Source organism: Phragmites australis, chromosome 13 (assembly GCF_958298935.1).
Source record: "Phragmites australis chromosome 13, lpPhrAust1.1, whole genome shotgun sequence".
NCBI lineage: Eukaryota > Viridiplantae > Streptophyta > Magnoliopsida > Poales > Poaceae > Phragmites > Phragmites australis.
Window position 1 is genome coordinate 29,174,594 of NC_084933.1, and position 13,244 is coordinate 29,187,837.

The 13,244-nt window shown below is 42.8% G+C and overlaps 2 protein-coding genes across 2 annotated transcripts; one reads left to right on the top strand and one right to left on the bottom strand.

The window, feature by feature from the left end:
- Positions 1-769: 769 nt before the first annotated feature.
- LOC133887614 (V-type proton ATPase subunit D-like) lies at positions 770-3,866 on the top strand. The gene is made up of 2 exons (XM_062327557.1): positions 770-1,849; positions 3,587-3,866. The coding sequence occupies exon 1, from the start codon at positions 1,010-1,012 to the stop codon at positions 1,817-1,819; it is 810 nt and encodes a 269-aa protein (XP_062183541.1). The 5' UTR covers positions 770-1,009; the 3' UTR covers positions 1,820-1,849; positions 3,587-3,866.
- Positions 3,867-4,622: 756 nt separating this feature from the next.
- Positions 4,623-9,374, bottom strand: LOC133887613 (glutamyl-tRNA(Gln) amidotransferase subunit A, chloroplastic/mitochondrial). The gene is made up of 10 exons (XM_062327556.1): positions 8,688-9,374; positions 8,001-8,312; positions 7,436-7,615; positions 7,221-7,315; positions 7,060-7,135; positions 5,769-5,846; positions 5,565-5,658; positions 5,437-5,486; positions 5,098-5,211; positions 4,623-4,941 (listed from the first exon to the last, which is right to left on the bottom strand). Exons 1-10 carry the CDS (start codon positions 9,228-9,230, stop codon positions 4,861-4,863), a joined length of 1,623 nt encoding a protein of 540 aa, XP_062183540.1. The 5' UTR covers positions 9,231-9,374; the 3' UTR covers positions 4,623-4,860.
- Between the last annotated feature and the right edge of the window lie 3,870 nt (positions 9,375-13,244).

A 13,244-nucleotide genomic window follows, 5' to 3' on the forward strand; every position in this document is an offset into this window, starting at 1 on the left:
CACTATCTAAATAGTCATGAAATTTTTGAAAAAAAAATAGTGATATAGAGGATACTATGATCTAGTTGAAAAAAAATTGGAGAAAAATGTGATTTGTACTATAAGAAACAAAAAAAAGAAGATAAATTTATGTGTATGATGAAATTTATCCTTTTTATTTCTCATCGTAAATATAATTGTTTGAGTTAAAAATTTAGAGCTAGATTATAGCATCCTCTACATCATATTTTTATTTTAAAGAAAATTATGACTATTTCAATAGTATTTTGAATTTTGAGAGTATCAGAACAATGTATTTTTATTTTTTTAACTATCGCCCACTGGAATAGTGATATGTTTAATTTTTTTAACTTATCGTCCATTGAAAAGGTGACATGCACCTATCACACTTCTAACGGGTGACAATAGCCTATTTTTATAATTTTTTTAAAAAACGTCCATTTTTATATTTTTATTTTTAAAATAAAAAAATAAAAATTTGCAAATAGCGATACTTTTTTAATTTGAGAGATAAAAAAACACACTACACACGCATATCACACACTCCACTGCACACGCACATGCATGCGCGTCCACGGCTCCACGCACACTAGAAGGACGGTGTGCGTGAGAACGTGTAGTACAAGGGTTCGGTCCACCAATACACATCTCTTGTTGAAGCCCGACCCGTTCTCTCGGCCCAGCCACATGTACGTTCTACAACCGTAGTTCGTGCAGGCCTCGCGTTGGTTTTTCCGTAACCAACCAGGCAACGAGTCAGTTCTTTCTCAGCCCAAGTTTATTGCGGCTCCAAGTCTGCTTACGGCAGCTGGCTCCTGGGTGGGCACTAATTTTTCCCCAATTCATCACCACCCTCTCCAGCGCGTCGCCGATCCAACTCAGCTTCACATCGAAACATCGCCGTGTCCCCTCCCCGATCCAACCAAGGGTGTCGACAGCACCCGCGATCCCCTCGTCCCCTTCCTCGGATTCGTGAGCGAGACGGTCTGATCGGCGGCGGAGCAGCGCGATGGCGGGGCAGAACCAACGCCTCAACGTGGTGCCGACGGTGACGATGCTCGGGGTGATGAAAGCCCGGCTCGTCGGCGCGACGCGCGGCCACGCGCTGCTGAAGAAGAAGTCGGACGCGCTCACGGTCCAGTTCCGCGCCATCCTCAAGAAGATCGTCGCCGCCAAGGAGTCCATGGGCGACACCATGCGCGCGTCCTCTTTCTCCCTCGCCGAGGCCAAGTACGTCGCCGGCGACGGCGTCCGCCACGTCGTCCTCCAGTCCGTCCGCGCCGCGTCCGTCCGCGTCCGCTCCCACCAGGAGAACGTGGCCGGGGTCAAGCTCCCCAAGTTCACGCACTTCGTCGACCCCGCCGCCGCGTCCGCGGGGCCGTCCAACGCGTCACCGAGCCTCACGGGACTCGCGCGCGGGGGGCAGCAGGTCGCCGCCTGCCGCGCCGCGCACGTCAAGGCCATCGAGGTGCTCGTCGAGCTCGCCTCGCTCCAGACATCTTTCCTCACGCTTGACGAGGCCATCAAGACCACCAACCGCCGCGTCAACGCGCTCGAGAACGTCGTCAAGCCCAGGATCGAGAACACCATCACCTACATCAAGGGGGAGCTTGACGAGCTCGAGCGCGAGGACTTCTTCAGGCTCAAGAAGATCCAGGGCTACAAGAAGAGGGAGATCGAGCGCCAGATGGCCGCCTCCAAGCTATTCGCGGAAGAGCAGCTCGCAGAGGAGGTCGCGCTCAAGAGGGGCATTTCGGTGGGGGCCGCAACAAACCTGCTGGTTGCTGGTGGCGAGAAGGACGACGACATCATCTTCTGATCATCTCTTGGTCATCCAATCATTCAATCGGTGCGTAGCATCATCAATGCCTTGTGCTGTTATTTTGGATCTAGGATCAGGAAAACATTCACATTATGTGTTTCCCGCGATGGTTTCTTTCCTTCTGTAAAGACTGCTGCTGTAGTTCTTTTGATGCCAATATCTATTGTGTATTGCGGTTTTTGGGAAACACTAGTTCTTAGATGTTGCTAGTTACCTTTCCTAGATGTGTAAAGGATGTCCAAAAGTATTCCTGCTTGTGATAATTGATCTGAACTATAATGTAGCTGTTTATTAGTGTAAACAAGATATGCTAATCACAATCACATGACTTATATTTCATGCTTACCTGATATCAATGTTCCACTTCACATCATGTTTGTAGTAAGGTTGAAAACAGCACAATTCACCTGCAGATTGGTCACATTGGTTGTATTCTTTCCTTGTGTTAGTTTATCTGAACTCTAGAGTATTTGTTGATGCATGTAAACAAGATTTGGTAATCACAAACACATGATTATTTACTCATGCTACATGGTATTGCCATTGCACTTCACTTAGAAACAACACATTTACGCTTTAGGATGCTAGTTAACAGATCTTCACTCCAGAATGTTAGTGGCCATTGATTTGCTGAGCTTCCTATCATTAGGTTCACTTTTAGATTGGTCAGAGAAGATGTATCTAGCAGAAAATGAGGATACGACATATAATATTAAAATCAGTAACAATCAGTATGATGGGGTATTACAAAGAAATTAGCAATTTATCATAAGTGTGAATTAGCAGTATTACTTTAAAGCATTGGAAAACAGCATAGTTCGAGCTTCCAGGTGCTCATCATAACATGTTAAAAAAAGAGAGGATCTAGAGCACTTCATATACTTTACTGAAGATTAAGCAGAGACTGCACTAATACTCCATGTATATCATATATGTGATAGTTTTGTGTTGAAGTATGTTATGTTTCTCAGCAAAATTAGCTTGAAGCCTTGAACTGTTATATTTTTTACCGCTATTAATTGCTCCAGGATACATCACATAGAAGTCTCTTCCACAAGCATTGCACGATAGTTTTACTTTGCACAGAAGTCTTAATTGAGTGTCAGATGTGAAGACACGATATAAATGTTAAATGTTGTTTATGAACATGTGTGTAACAGTAACACTGCAAGTTGATCCTTGAACTGAGGCCAGTTGAAGTCAGCTCCCTAAAGTTTATTTCACTCCTGTTAGTTGACGTTCAGCTATATTTCTTGCAAAGCATACTAAAGGCGGAACCATTATGGATTGGTTCTATAAACAGTTTTTTATAAATTTGATGCGATAGTTCATTTTCTGTAGCAACAAATAAAGTTGAATAAGCTATTACAGTCTATTTCAGACTGGCATTGCTTTTATCCATGATTACCAGATAAAGTAGCACTTTGGTTAACATATGTTCTTTTACTAGAAATCTCAGTTTTTTTTTGCATTGGTGCAGTCAATTTTTAGATTTTCAGCTTTATCCAGAAGTTGGTAGTGGTTGTAAGCTATTATGGTTTCTAAGATGTTGTACTTCACATGGTGGAACTCGATATCTCGGTTTGTTTTGGCATATGTGCGCCCCCCACTCTTCTGCTTGAGACTGTTGTTTACTGTGGCTTAGATGTCCTGATTATATGCGGCATGCAGTTTGCTTTTCAAATGCACACTGATGTAGTCATCATATGTGGCATTATTCTATTTCATTTCCAGTTTTTTTTAATGGATTGCTTCTCCTTGCAGTGGTGGAAAGAATAAGTTGATGCTGAAGCTCCAGAATCGTATCTGTTTATAGAGTGGAGATTTTTTTTAGTGAGTAATCTGGAGTCTGGTCATCCAAGATCCTGAATAATCTGTACTTGAAAACCAAACATTGCCAAGGAACTTTAGCACGGAGTGGTATGTGCAACTGCTGTAGTAAATTTAATTGGACTGTATTTTGCGTCATGTTCGTTTTAGTTATATTTATTCAAGAAAGGTGTGTGGGGATTGCCGCACGACACCTACACTCTGAAGTTGCAAACTCGATGTGTTGGCTTCTGGATGTGTGCATTTTATAGCAGTTCGTTGTTTCGTTTCTTTTATCATCTATTTCGTGTATCTGACCTTGGGATTGAATAGTTGGTGCGTCTGATTCTGCTATTAGGAGCTTAAGGGGAAACAGGAGGAGTCGTATATGCATGCCTGTTTATGCTTGTGTTATGTGCATGCGAATAGTAACCACCGTACTGTAGCACGAGATCAGGTTGGTTAGAGCTAAGATTAGTTAGATAGGTTTGTTTGTTTGAATTAGATTCAATTAGAGATAAGATTAGAGATCTATTAGTTTAAATTAAACAAGGGTTAGGTGATTAGAGATAAATTAGAGTCAGATTTGAATTAGGATTTTATATGTCGGCTGGATTATCTCTTAACCACCTATATATACACGTCATCAATTGTGATTAAGGAATCAATCAAGTAAGAAAAAATAATTGAGTTCTTAGTTCCTTTCTCACTAATCTTGCTAATAGTTCTAAATATTTTCAATCTATAGTTCAATCTTTTCCTTAACAGTCTGTGCCACCTAGCAATCCTTTCAGTGATGTTTATCGTAACAGCTTGCCAGGCAACGGTAACATCACTGATTGATCCGGCAATTTGATTCTTCAGGCCTAGAGTGGCCATTAACTATTATTGTCAAAGCTGTAGAACTGTGTATTTTGGATGCTTGATGGTGCTGCAATACTCGCCTCGCTGCCAGAGATCTGACACTTCTGCTATTTTTCTGGACAAAATATGAAACTAAAAAAACCCATTATTGTTACAAGGTTATGAACCGATTCCGGCTGTGTCAATTCTCAACAATCCATGAAGAAAAATTCAATTTCTATAATAATACAGACATTTCCGTAGTACACCACATGAAACAGATCTCAAAGCTTTGAGATTGTATAGACTATAGAAGGATCTTCTGACCCCAGCTCTAGTAATCGTTTGTTGAATAGCAACAAGTAGGGGCGAATGAAACACAATATCTAGTGCTTTGCCAATGGTGGAACAAAACTGAAATTCTGAAGTGTTTGCTCGAAGATGTGGCCTACTCTCAGCAAATTCTCCTAGATAAATGTGGGCGGAATTAACATTAGTGATTCTCTAACAAGGAAAACCATAGGATTAAATATAAAACAAGGATGGGAAGGAGAATAGTAGTAAGTCCTAGAACAACACAGAGTGATCTCCAAAATTGAAGATCAGGAACAGCACAGTATTACCTCACTGAAGGGTGATCCAATCATCTGAAGTCCAACTGGGAGCCCCGCAGGTCCACCTTCAACAAATCCACAAGGCAGAACCAGTGCAGGAAGTCCAGCCAAATTTACATTCACCTGCATAAATCATCATATTTGCACTCGTTAAATTATTACCTGGAAAGTTTGACATCACAAAATGAAAGTGATGTCACAGAATCTACTTCAGCACAGTTGTTTTACCAATATGCACAATAGTTACACAATAAAGTAGGCACCAGATTACTCCTGAACAAACCCCAAAGTAGAGAACTAGTGATAAGTTGACATCTACAAAGAAAAAAAGTGTTCAACAATTAATACCGTCATGATGTCTCCAGCGTACATTGCCAATGGATCATTTATCTTTTCACCTGCCAAAAAAGACTTGGATCTATCAGTCCTAGAGAAATCGGGGAAGGGACCGTACTTATGAGCAGATGCAAGCATACCTATCTTGTAGGCTGCTGATGGCGCAGCAGGTGAAACAAGAATATCATATCTTTCCAAAGCATCTTTGAAGCTTTCCTTAACCAGTGTCCTCACCTACTACGGTGCAGGCACTTCATTATTTTTGGGTAGCATAAATCTATATTATAAGAGGCAAAACAATCAACATGCAAAGTTTGCCTTGGATGCTACTGTTGTGCCGTTACCTGCTGTGCTCTTTTGTAGTATGCATCATAGTATCCCGCGGATAGAGCATAAGTTCCCATTAAAATTCTCATTTTGACCTAAAAAGAACAATCAAAATGTTTTCCCATGTAATTGTGATCCATTTGAAATTCAAAAGCTTAAAATTCCAGCCAGTATTGTGTACACTATTTGACCCCCCCCCCCCCTAAAAGGTATTGGCGTATTGCAGATCCAACTAGCATTATCATGCATACATACTGTAATAATGGTATGAATATAGTTAGCATTCTAGCGCCCTGTTATTAACAGGACATGCCCAGAATTGGCTGAGCAGCGTGGATTAACATGGCTATGGCCACGCAACAGAAGTTTACAGGTGCATACTCAATTCATCAGTGACAAAAATGCCTTCTAACTTCGAAATGTCTGCTTAATGGGGGCCAAATCTGGTTTCTAACTTAGAAAGTTATCTGCTGGGTATCTGAAAGTATAGCGGAGTGTAAGATTGCAGTTTTCTTCTAAACAGTACACTACTCTATATCTAAATTCCAATATTCTAAGGGTGATGCTATGTTTCAGGCATCTGAAAATGGACCAAAACACAATTGACGGATTTGGACTGGCGGACGGCGGTCCGCCGATCAAAAAATCGTCTTCCACCTACTGCACTTCTTTCTTTCTAGCGGCAATGTCTTTCTTCCTCTCGCATGCAGCGACGACTGGTTCCCCCACCCTGCCCTCCTCCTCCGTCTCCGGCGGCTCTCCCGCCGCCGGATCAGCCGCTACCACGCTAACCAATCCGTTCATGCGTTCGCCCGCCGCCAGCACCACCTGCTTACAGCCCGCGTCGCTGGAGACACCGCCATCGCCTCGTCGCACCTCCATGCCACTGCTGGTCCGGCAGCCGCCCTGGACATCCTCTAACCCCGAGCCCTACCCCCCCCCCCCCCTGGGCCCAACCCTAACCACACCGGCTTGCTTGCCGTCAACTGACCTTCAGCATTTTCAGGCAGCTGGAAATAGGAGGCGCGATATTCTAAACACATTAAGAAAAATGTGCACTTCAGCCAAAATTTATGGACGATGTGACTAATCCCTTAGCTGTGATCTTTCACCCAGCTGCTAACAGGATACGGATGAGCATGCACTGTGCAACTGTACACAATATGACAAATCTGCTAGACTGCTACTACGAAGCCTGATCACTTTGCTAAGCTACATCCTCAGTTAACCTCATCCATAAATTTTGAAAAGACAACTGAATAGTAAAATAGCTCAGTATGATGTTTATGATAGATGGGGATACTGTACCTCATGACCCAGGCCGTTAGCCCTGGAATCTGCATAAAGTTCATTCAAGTCATCAGCTGAAACCTGCTTTCCGTACCTGAAAACGACACTCCAAAAACATAAATCCTTTGAGACTTCGAAAATACAGAGGAAATGATAATGTTTAGTAACAGGAAGATCACCTGATACCATCATAGCGTGATAGATTGGAAGAAGCTTCAGATGAGGCAAGTATGTAATATGCTGGTAAGCCAAGAGAAAATGAAGGCAGTGAAACCTGAAATACAATGGAAACAGAAAACTTCACTATTGTTCTTTCAGAAATTTGTTGTAAAACAAGAAAGGATATACTTATTTATTGTTCTTTTTTTTTTCAGGGAAGAAGAAAGTAAGAGACCTCTTCCACCGCACATCCCAATTGTTCCAGGTGTGAAGCGGCTCCCATGATTGACGAAATGACCCCAGTGTCTATACCTTCTCCAAGAGTTTCTTGTATAATCCCAATTCTCACACCATCTAATGGTTTTGATTCTAGTAGTTCTAGAGAGACCAACTTTGATGCATAGTCTGGAACATCCTGAAAAGGTGACAGAAGAGAATAGATTCAGCAGCAATGTGCCAAGCTCCAACGTTCTGCCTTCCTACCTGATTCAATCTGCTACTGGATTAGAACCCAATTGCAGAAATATGGACCTCAGGAAGGACAAAATCAAGAAAAGTTAATGGGTTGTAAAAAAACTGAAAACCTACCATATAGTTACATAATGAATCAAATCAGCACAATCTGATATTAGAATGGACAATAGTGTAGTCCCTCCGCCATGTGACACATACTAGTAGTTCCCAGCTAACTCACATGGAAATATATCAAAGATGAAAGGTAACTATATGATAGGTTTGCAGTTTTCTTAGTTAAGGTGATGAATTTAACGTAAGTTAAGGTGAAATTTCAGTTTCCTTACCTGAGAGCTACTGGTTGAATCCATTTTGTCATGGCCAGCAACAACAGACAAGACTGTTGCAGTGTCAAATACCGATGAACCAAGGCACCCCACAACATCCAGTGATGAAGCATAAGCCATGAGGCCGAAACGAGATACCCGACCATAGGTCGGCTTCAACCCCACTACACCACAAAATGATGCTGGTTGTCGCACACTTCCACCTGTATCGCTTCCTAGTGACACTACGCATTGTCTAGCAGAAACCGCAGAAGCAGAACCACCAGAGGATCCCCCAGGCACACGTGAGTCATCCCATGGGTTTGTAGTCACCTGCATATCACCAAAAATATCTGTCATATACTCATATCACCACATATCTAAATTCTGCCACATGAATGCTATGCTACACAAGATGGAGAATTGTAGGTGTAGTTTCTCAAAAGAAGCTCCCACCCTTAACTTCTATAGTGACACGCAACTAGCCAACTACATGTATTAACATGGCATTAACATTCTTCTGAAACCAACCCGGAATATGAACTGAATTTGGCAACCTCACAAGCAATGTCGCCACATTTGGTTTCAATGGCTGCAACATAAACACGATTTTACCGTGCTTAACACTTAGTATTTGACAGTTCAACCTGAAGGGTCCCAAACAGAAATGCTCAAACTTCAACGGACTCCAACTTTAGACCCCCGAACCTGAAACGCGGAGCCCTCGGTGGTGCTCCCCATGCCGAACTCGTCGAGGTTCGTCTTCCCAACCACAATGGCGCCGGCCTCACGCAGCCGCCGCACGGCCGTGGCGTCGTACGCCGGCCTGTACCCGTCCAATATCCGCGACCCGCCTGTGGAGGGCATGTTGGCTGTGCAGAGGTTGTCCTTCACTCCGACGAGCACTCCAGCCAGCGGCCCCACCGTGTCCTTACCCTCGGAGGCAATCCTCCGGTCGAGCTCCTCAGCCTCCCGCTCGGCGGCGGCATCCGCCACATGGATGAAGCTGCGCACGCTCGGCTCGGTGCGGCGGAGGCGGGAGAGGTACTCGGAGGTGATTTCCGCCGCGGTCCTCTCGCCGGAGAGGAGCGACTCGCGGATGGATAGGATGGAGGATGTGGCGGGACCCGGAGCCAAGGTTTTGGCGGAAGGGGTTTGGAGGGAAGAGACAGCGGTGAAGCGACGGCGAGAGGGAGCGGGGAGGCGGCGGTGGGAGATGAGGAGGCGGTGAGCTTGGAGAGGCGGCGGCATGGCGGCGGCCGGCGGGGAGGTTCTCCGGGCAACGCCGGTGTGCTTCGGTTTTGGGGATTGCGGATGGGGAAGTGGGAAGAGGGGAAGGTGTGAGGATTTGGATTTGGGATTGGGGAGGGAGGCTCCGACGGGTGGATCGCAGACACGTGCAACAAAAGAATGCTGGGAAGCCGTCCGATCATAACATCAGTATTGGCTGTTAGGAGAGGTCAAGAGATATTGCATTCCTCTTCTTTAGTTAAGAATGATCGGCCAAGTTCCAGTTGGGGAACTTGAGGATATTTCTCGAATCATGTGTGAACCAAATTGTAAAACTGCGAAGTAGTTTTTGAATCCCAGGCAATCTCTAAATCTTACGCGTTTCATTTGTTTTGTTTCACCATGTCATACAGTCAGGGCACCCGTAGCGTGTGCCAAAAAGGGATCGAAAGCTAAAAGGTGATCTTAAAGATCTGATCTTATACATCTTTTATATTGCTATGGTCGAGTTTTAAGTTTGAGGTCAGATCTTGAGCAATTAAATATTGTTTTTTATTGATTTTAATCATAATTCAAACAGACCTTAAACCAAATCAACACATATGGAACCTATGTTTAAATCTAGTGGAGACCTAAACACTATTGATGCCCTTAAGGCTGTTACAAGAAAACGTCATGGCTCCTATGTAGCTAGGAGGAGTATTTCGTATGGATCTCGATATTCCAAAACTAAAACTAACTAAACTTGTTTTCATTTCTAGCACCAAGCTAACTAGCATCGTTGCAAAAACAACACCAAGTCAGGGAAACAGCATCAAACATGGGACTTGTTTGTGGCCCTAAGCCTGCTGTTACATCTAATCATCTTGGATGCCATCTTCTGATCCATACATATTGCAACATCTAATCAGTTAATTTCACTTTGGAAGTATGTTGGGTGCAATCAAGGTCCTTGTCCTTGCATTCAGTGAGGCGAGCACCAATATGTGTATGCTATTAGCAGTAGGTGTTTGAGTAGCTACCAACCCTAAACCACTTTGCATGAAATGTCTATCTTAAGGAAACTAATAATTGAGCATGTATTTATCCATAAACTTGGTAGTTAACTGTGAAAGGAGTGTTCCTTTACATAAACAATTTGATAATATTTTCCCCAAGTTACACGAGAACAAAATTCTCATCTTTAACATAGGGCACGTTTGGAAGGACTCCAAATCCTGATTGCTACTGAAGTGATTCTAATTCACTCGTGGAATGATTCTATGGTGAATCAGATTCAACCGTGAAATCGTTTGGCTCTCCGACTAAATTCTGATTCTTGAAAGAGAGAATGATGATTTAATTGACCATTTTATCATTTTCTGTATATGCTCACTTGTAGTACATGAGGCATACTTCATTTTCTACTTGTTGTTTTGTTTTAAACAATTTTTGCACAAATAATAATATCCAATAATGAGCTAACATTATATTAGGCTTGTAGTGTCTTTTTAGAATTTTTGCGCAAAAAAAATCTTAAATCGTACTGCAATATAAATTTCGAAAATTTAACCCCAAATGTCCGAGTTCAATTGCAATGTGACATTAAGCCATTAACACATAGGAAACATACATTCGAATGGGGCATTAACGCAAAGATTACACAAGTCTGAATTATGTACAAATTGGCAAAGGGTACATTTCAGAACCACTGAACTAGTATACCAATCTGAAGTTCGGAACTAGTTCACGAAATTATTGATTTGAACACACATAAACTTATTGTTGGCGTTGCTACCCTGTTGCAAATCGGAGAGAATGTTGATCGTCTCTTGTACCCGCAAGTAGATCGCATGTTGATGAAAGCCGATGGCTCCATGCGGAGTCAATATCTAGTGGTGAGGGGTTACATGAGGAAGAAATTTTCACGTTCTGAAACCATAATCATGTAATTAAGTATAATCATACTTTATAAGTATTATATTTAATTTTATGTATTTTTTGTTTTAGAACGTTAGAGCATTTCATTTAGAGTCAATCGGTTGAGAGAAAAGAATAAAATTTTCATTTAAAACGGGCTTCTTTCTTTAGCATGTGAGGCCTACATGGGTAGCCAACTACTCCCTCTCTCCCTTGGGCAGTAGTCCCACCTATTCCCTCTCTCTCCCCCCCTCACTCCCCCGAGCTCTCTCCAAGCGACCAAGGCAAGGGAGCAGCTCCCCTCAAGCGCTCTCTCTCTCTCTCTCTCTCTCTCTCTCTCTCTCTCTCTCTCTCTTCCTCGAATCCGCCTTCTAGAAGTCAAATCGAGGTATGTATGTGGTACTCATGTGTTCCTTAGCTCCTAAGTTTCTCATCCATCTGATTCATTTTCATTTTCTTGAAGAATTTGAATCGGTTTTGATGTCTTTTAGTGTTCTTGGTTGAAGCACGAGGAGTGCCGGCGTTCTTCCTCTTCCCAAGCTTTTTCACCTTCCACTGATGGTCACCAACCTTGGCAAAGCATCTTGGATGAGTCTCCTAGGCTTTCGTTGCAAGAATATGTGGTTTGGTTGGTTGAAACCCGAGTTTAGAGATTCGTTTGCAAAGTTATGAAGTGCCTCATATTCTTGAGCCTTGGAATGAATTTGAGGATGTTGAATAAGTTTTGAGTTCGGTAATCAAGTTGATAGTTAGTGAGTGAGGTTTAAACCCTATGAACTAGTGCAAAACCTTTTCTCCTTGGATTGAGAAAGCTCGTAAATGAAATCGGTCATTTTTTTCCCGCGAAAAGACCTCTCTGCAGCAACTCTGATAGTCTGGGTTAAACCTAGAGGTTCTGAGTAGCCTAGGAAAAAACCCGCTATTTTGTACTCGGAAATTGTTAGAGTTTAGGGTGCATTTTGAGTCTAGAAACTCTTGTATAGTGTCTGTGCATGTCTATGTAAGGTAGATTTAATATGCGAATCAAATTGATAGAGGAAAGTCATCGAGAAGTTCAAGTCTACCCAACCCATATATTCCGGGTTAAACTCGGAGGGTCCGGGTATTTTACGAAGCTTTTAACTGAGCACCCTCACTCGGAGCCTCACCCAGACATTTCGACCTAACCCGGAGGTTCCAGACTCAGTCCAAAACTTCCGAGCTAATCCAAAAATGGTTAACCGAGAACCCTTGCCCAGAGTACACCCTAGAGGTTCCAGAATCCGAATGTTCCGAGTTCAATCCGGAATCTTCGGCCTCTTGTTAGTTTTTTAGTGTTGTTTAGATCCCAAAGTTAATTATTCTTTCGCATATCTTGCACTATTAATATGTTTGAATACATACTGTAGCATATATTGTTACAACTCATTCATGCTCATTATCGCATGGGTTCTTCTTTGGTGAATGAAGAATTGAAGCGTGACGTGAGTGTGGGCGAAGGCGACGTCAATCTACCAGAATTCTGCGAGTGTTACGTGGATAGCATTAGACGGTCACCAGAATAGCAAGGCAATCATCTAAGCATACTCTTCTTAGTACTTTGGATCAATATGTGTCTATTGTGATAAACTATGATTTATGTATGTTTGTATGGGAATGAGTCAAGTGTCGGTTTGATATGGGTAGAACCTATGTTGATGTATTGTATTTTCTTTGTATTGTTAGTAACCTATATCTTTGTAGCCTTAATAATATTGTTGGTGTCTAATTTAAGAGCCGCTCGAAATGCTTAAAAATGCATAGATCTTTTGGTAGAAGTTGAGCGATGGTTCAATACCCGTTCGCGAGCTTAGCGCTTACTTACTTGTTCACAAAGGATATAACTAAGATGCCGGAATGTTTGAGTGCGAAATGAGGCGAGATGTGGGCGGTGCTAGGAGTATGTCGGGAAAGGAACTCGGATGCTATAGACTGCTTGCATCGGTTAAGCACAGTCCATCGATGCTGTTAGCTTTAGCACTTCTCGTACTAATCATATGCTGATCTAATGGTAAGATAAGCCTAGTACCATACGTAGTGCTGACGCTCGTCTTGTGGCCCTATGACACGTATGAAAAAGAATGAGGAGCAGCAAGGTGGTGGGGAGCCAGAGATATC

Coding starts and splice junctions, on each gene's coding strand:
- LOC133887614 (XM_062327557.1), top strand. CDS start 1,010: ATGGCGGGGCAGAACCAACGCCTCAACGTGGTGCCGACGGTGACGATG.
- LOC133887613 (XM_062327556.1), bottom strand. CDS start 9,230: ATGCCGCCGCCTCTCCAAGCTCACCGCCTCCTCATCTCCCACCGCCGC. Junction 7,316..7,435: donor TGGGATGTGCGGTGGAAGAG/GTCTCTTACTTT, acceptor ATTGTATTTCAG/GTTTCACTGCCTTCATTTTC. Junction 7,136..7,220: donor TCACGCTATGATGGTATCAG/GTGATCTTCCTG, acceptor TGTCGTTTTCAG/GTACGGAAAGCAGGTTTCAG.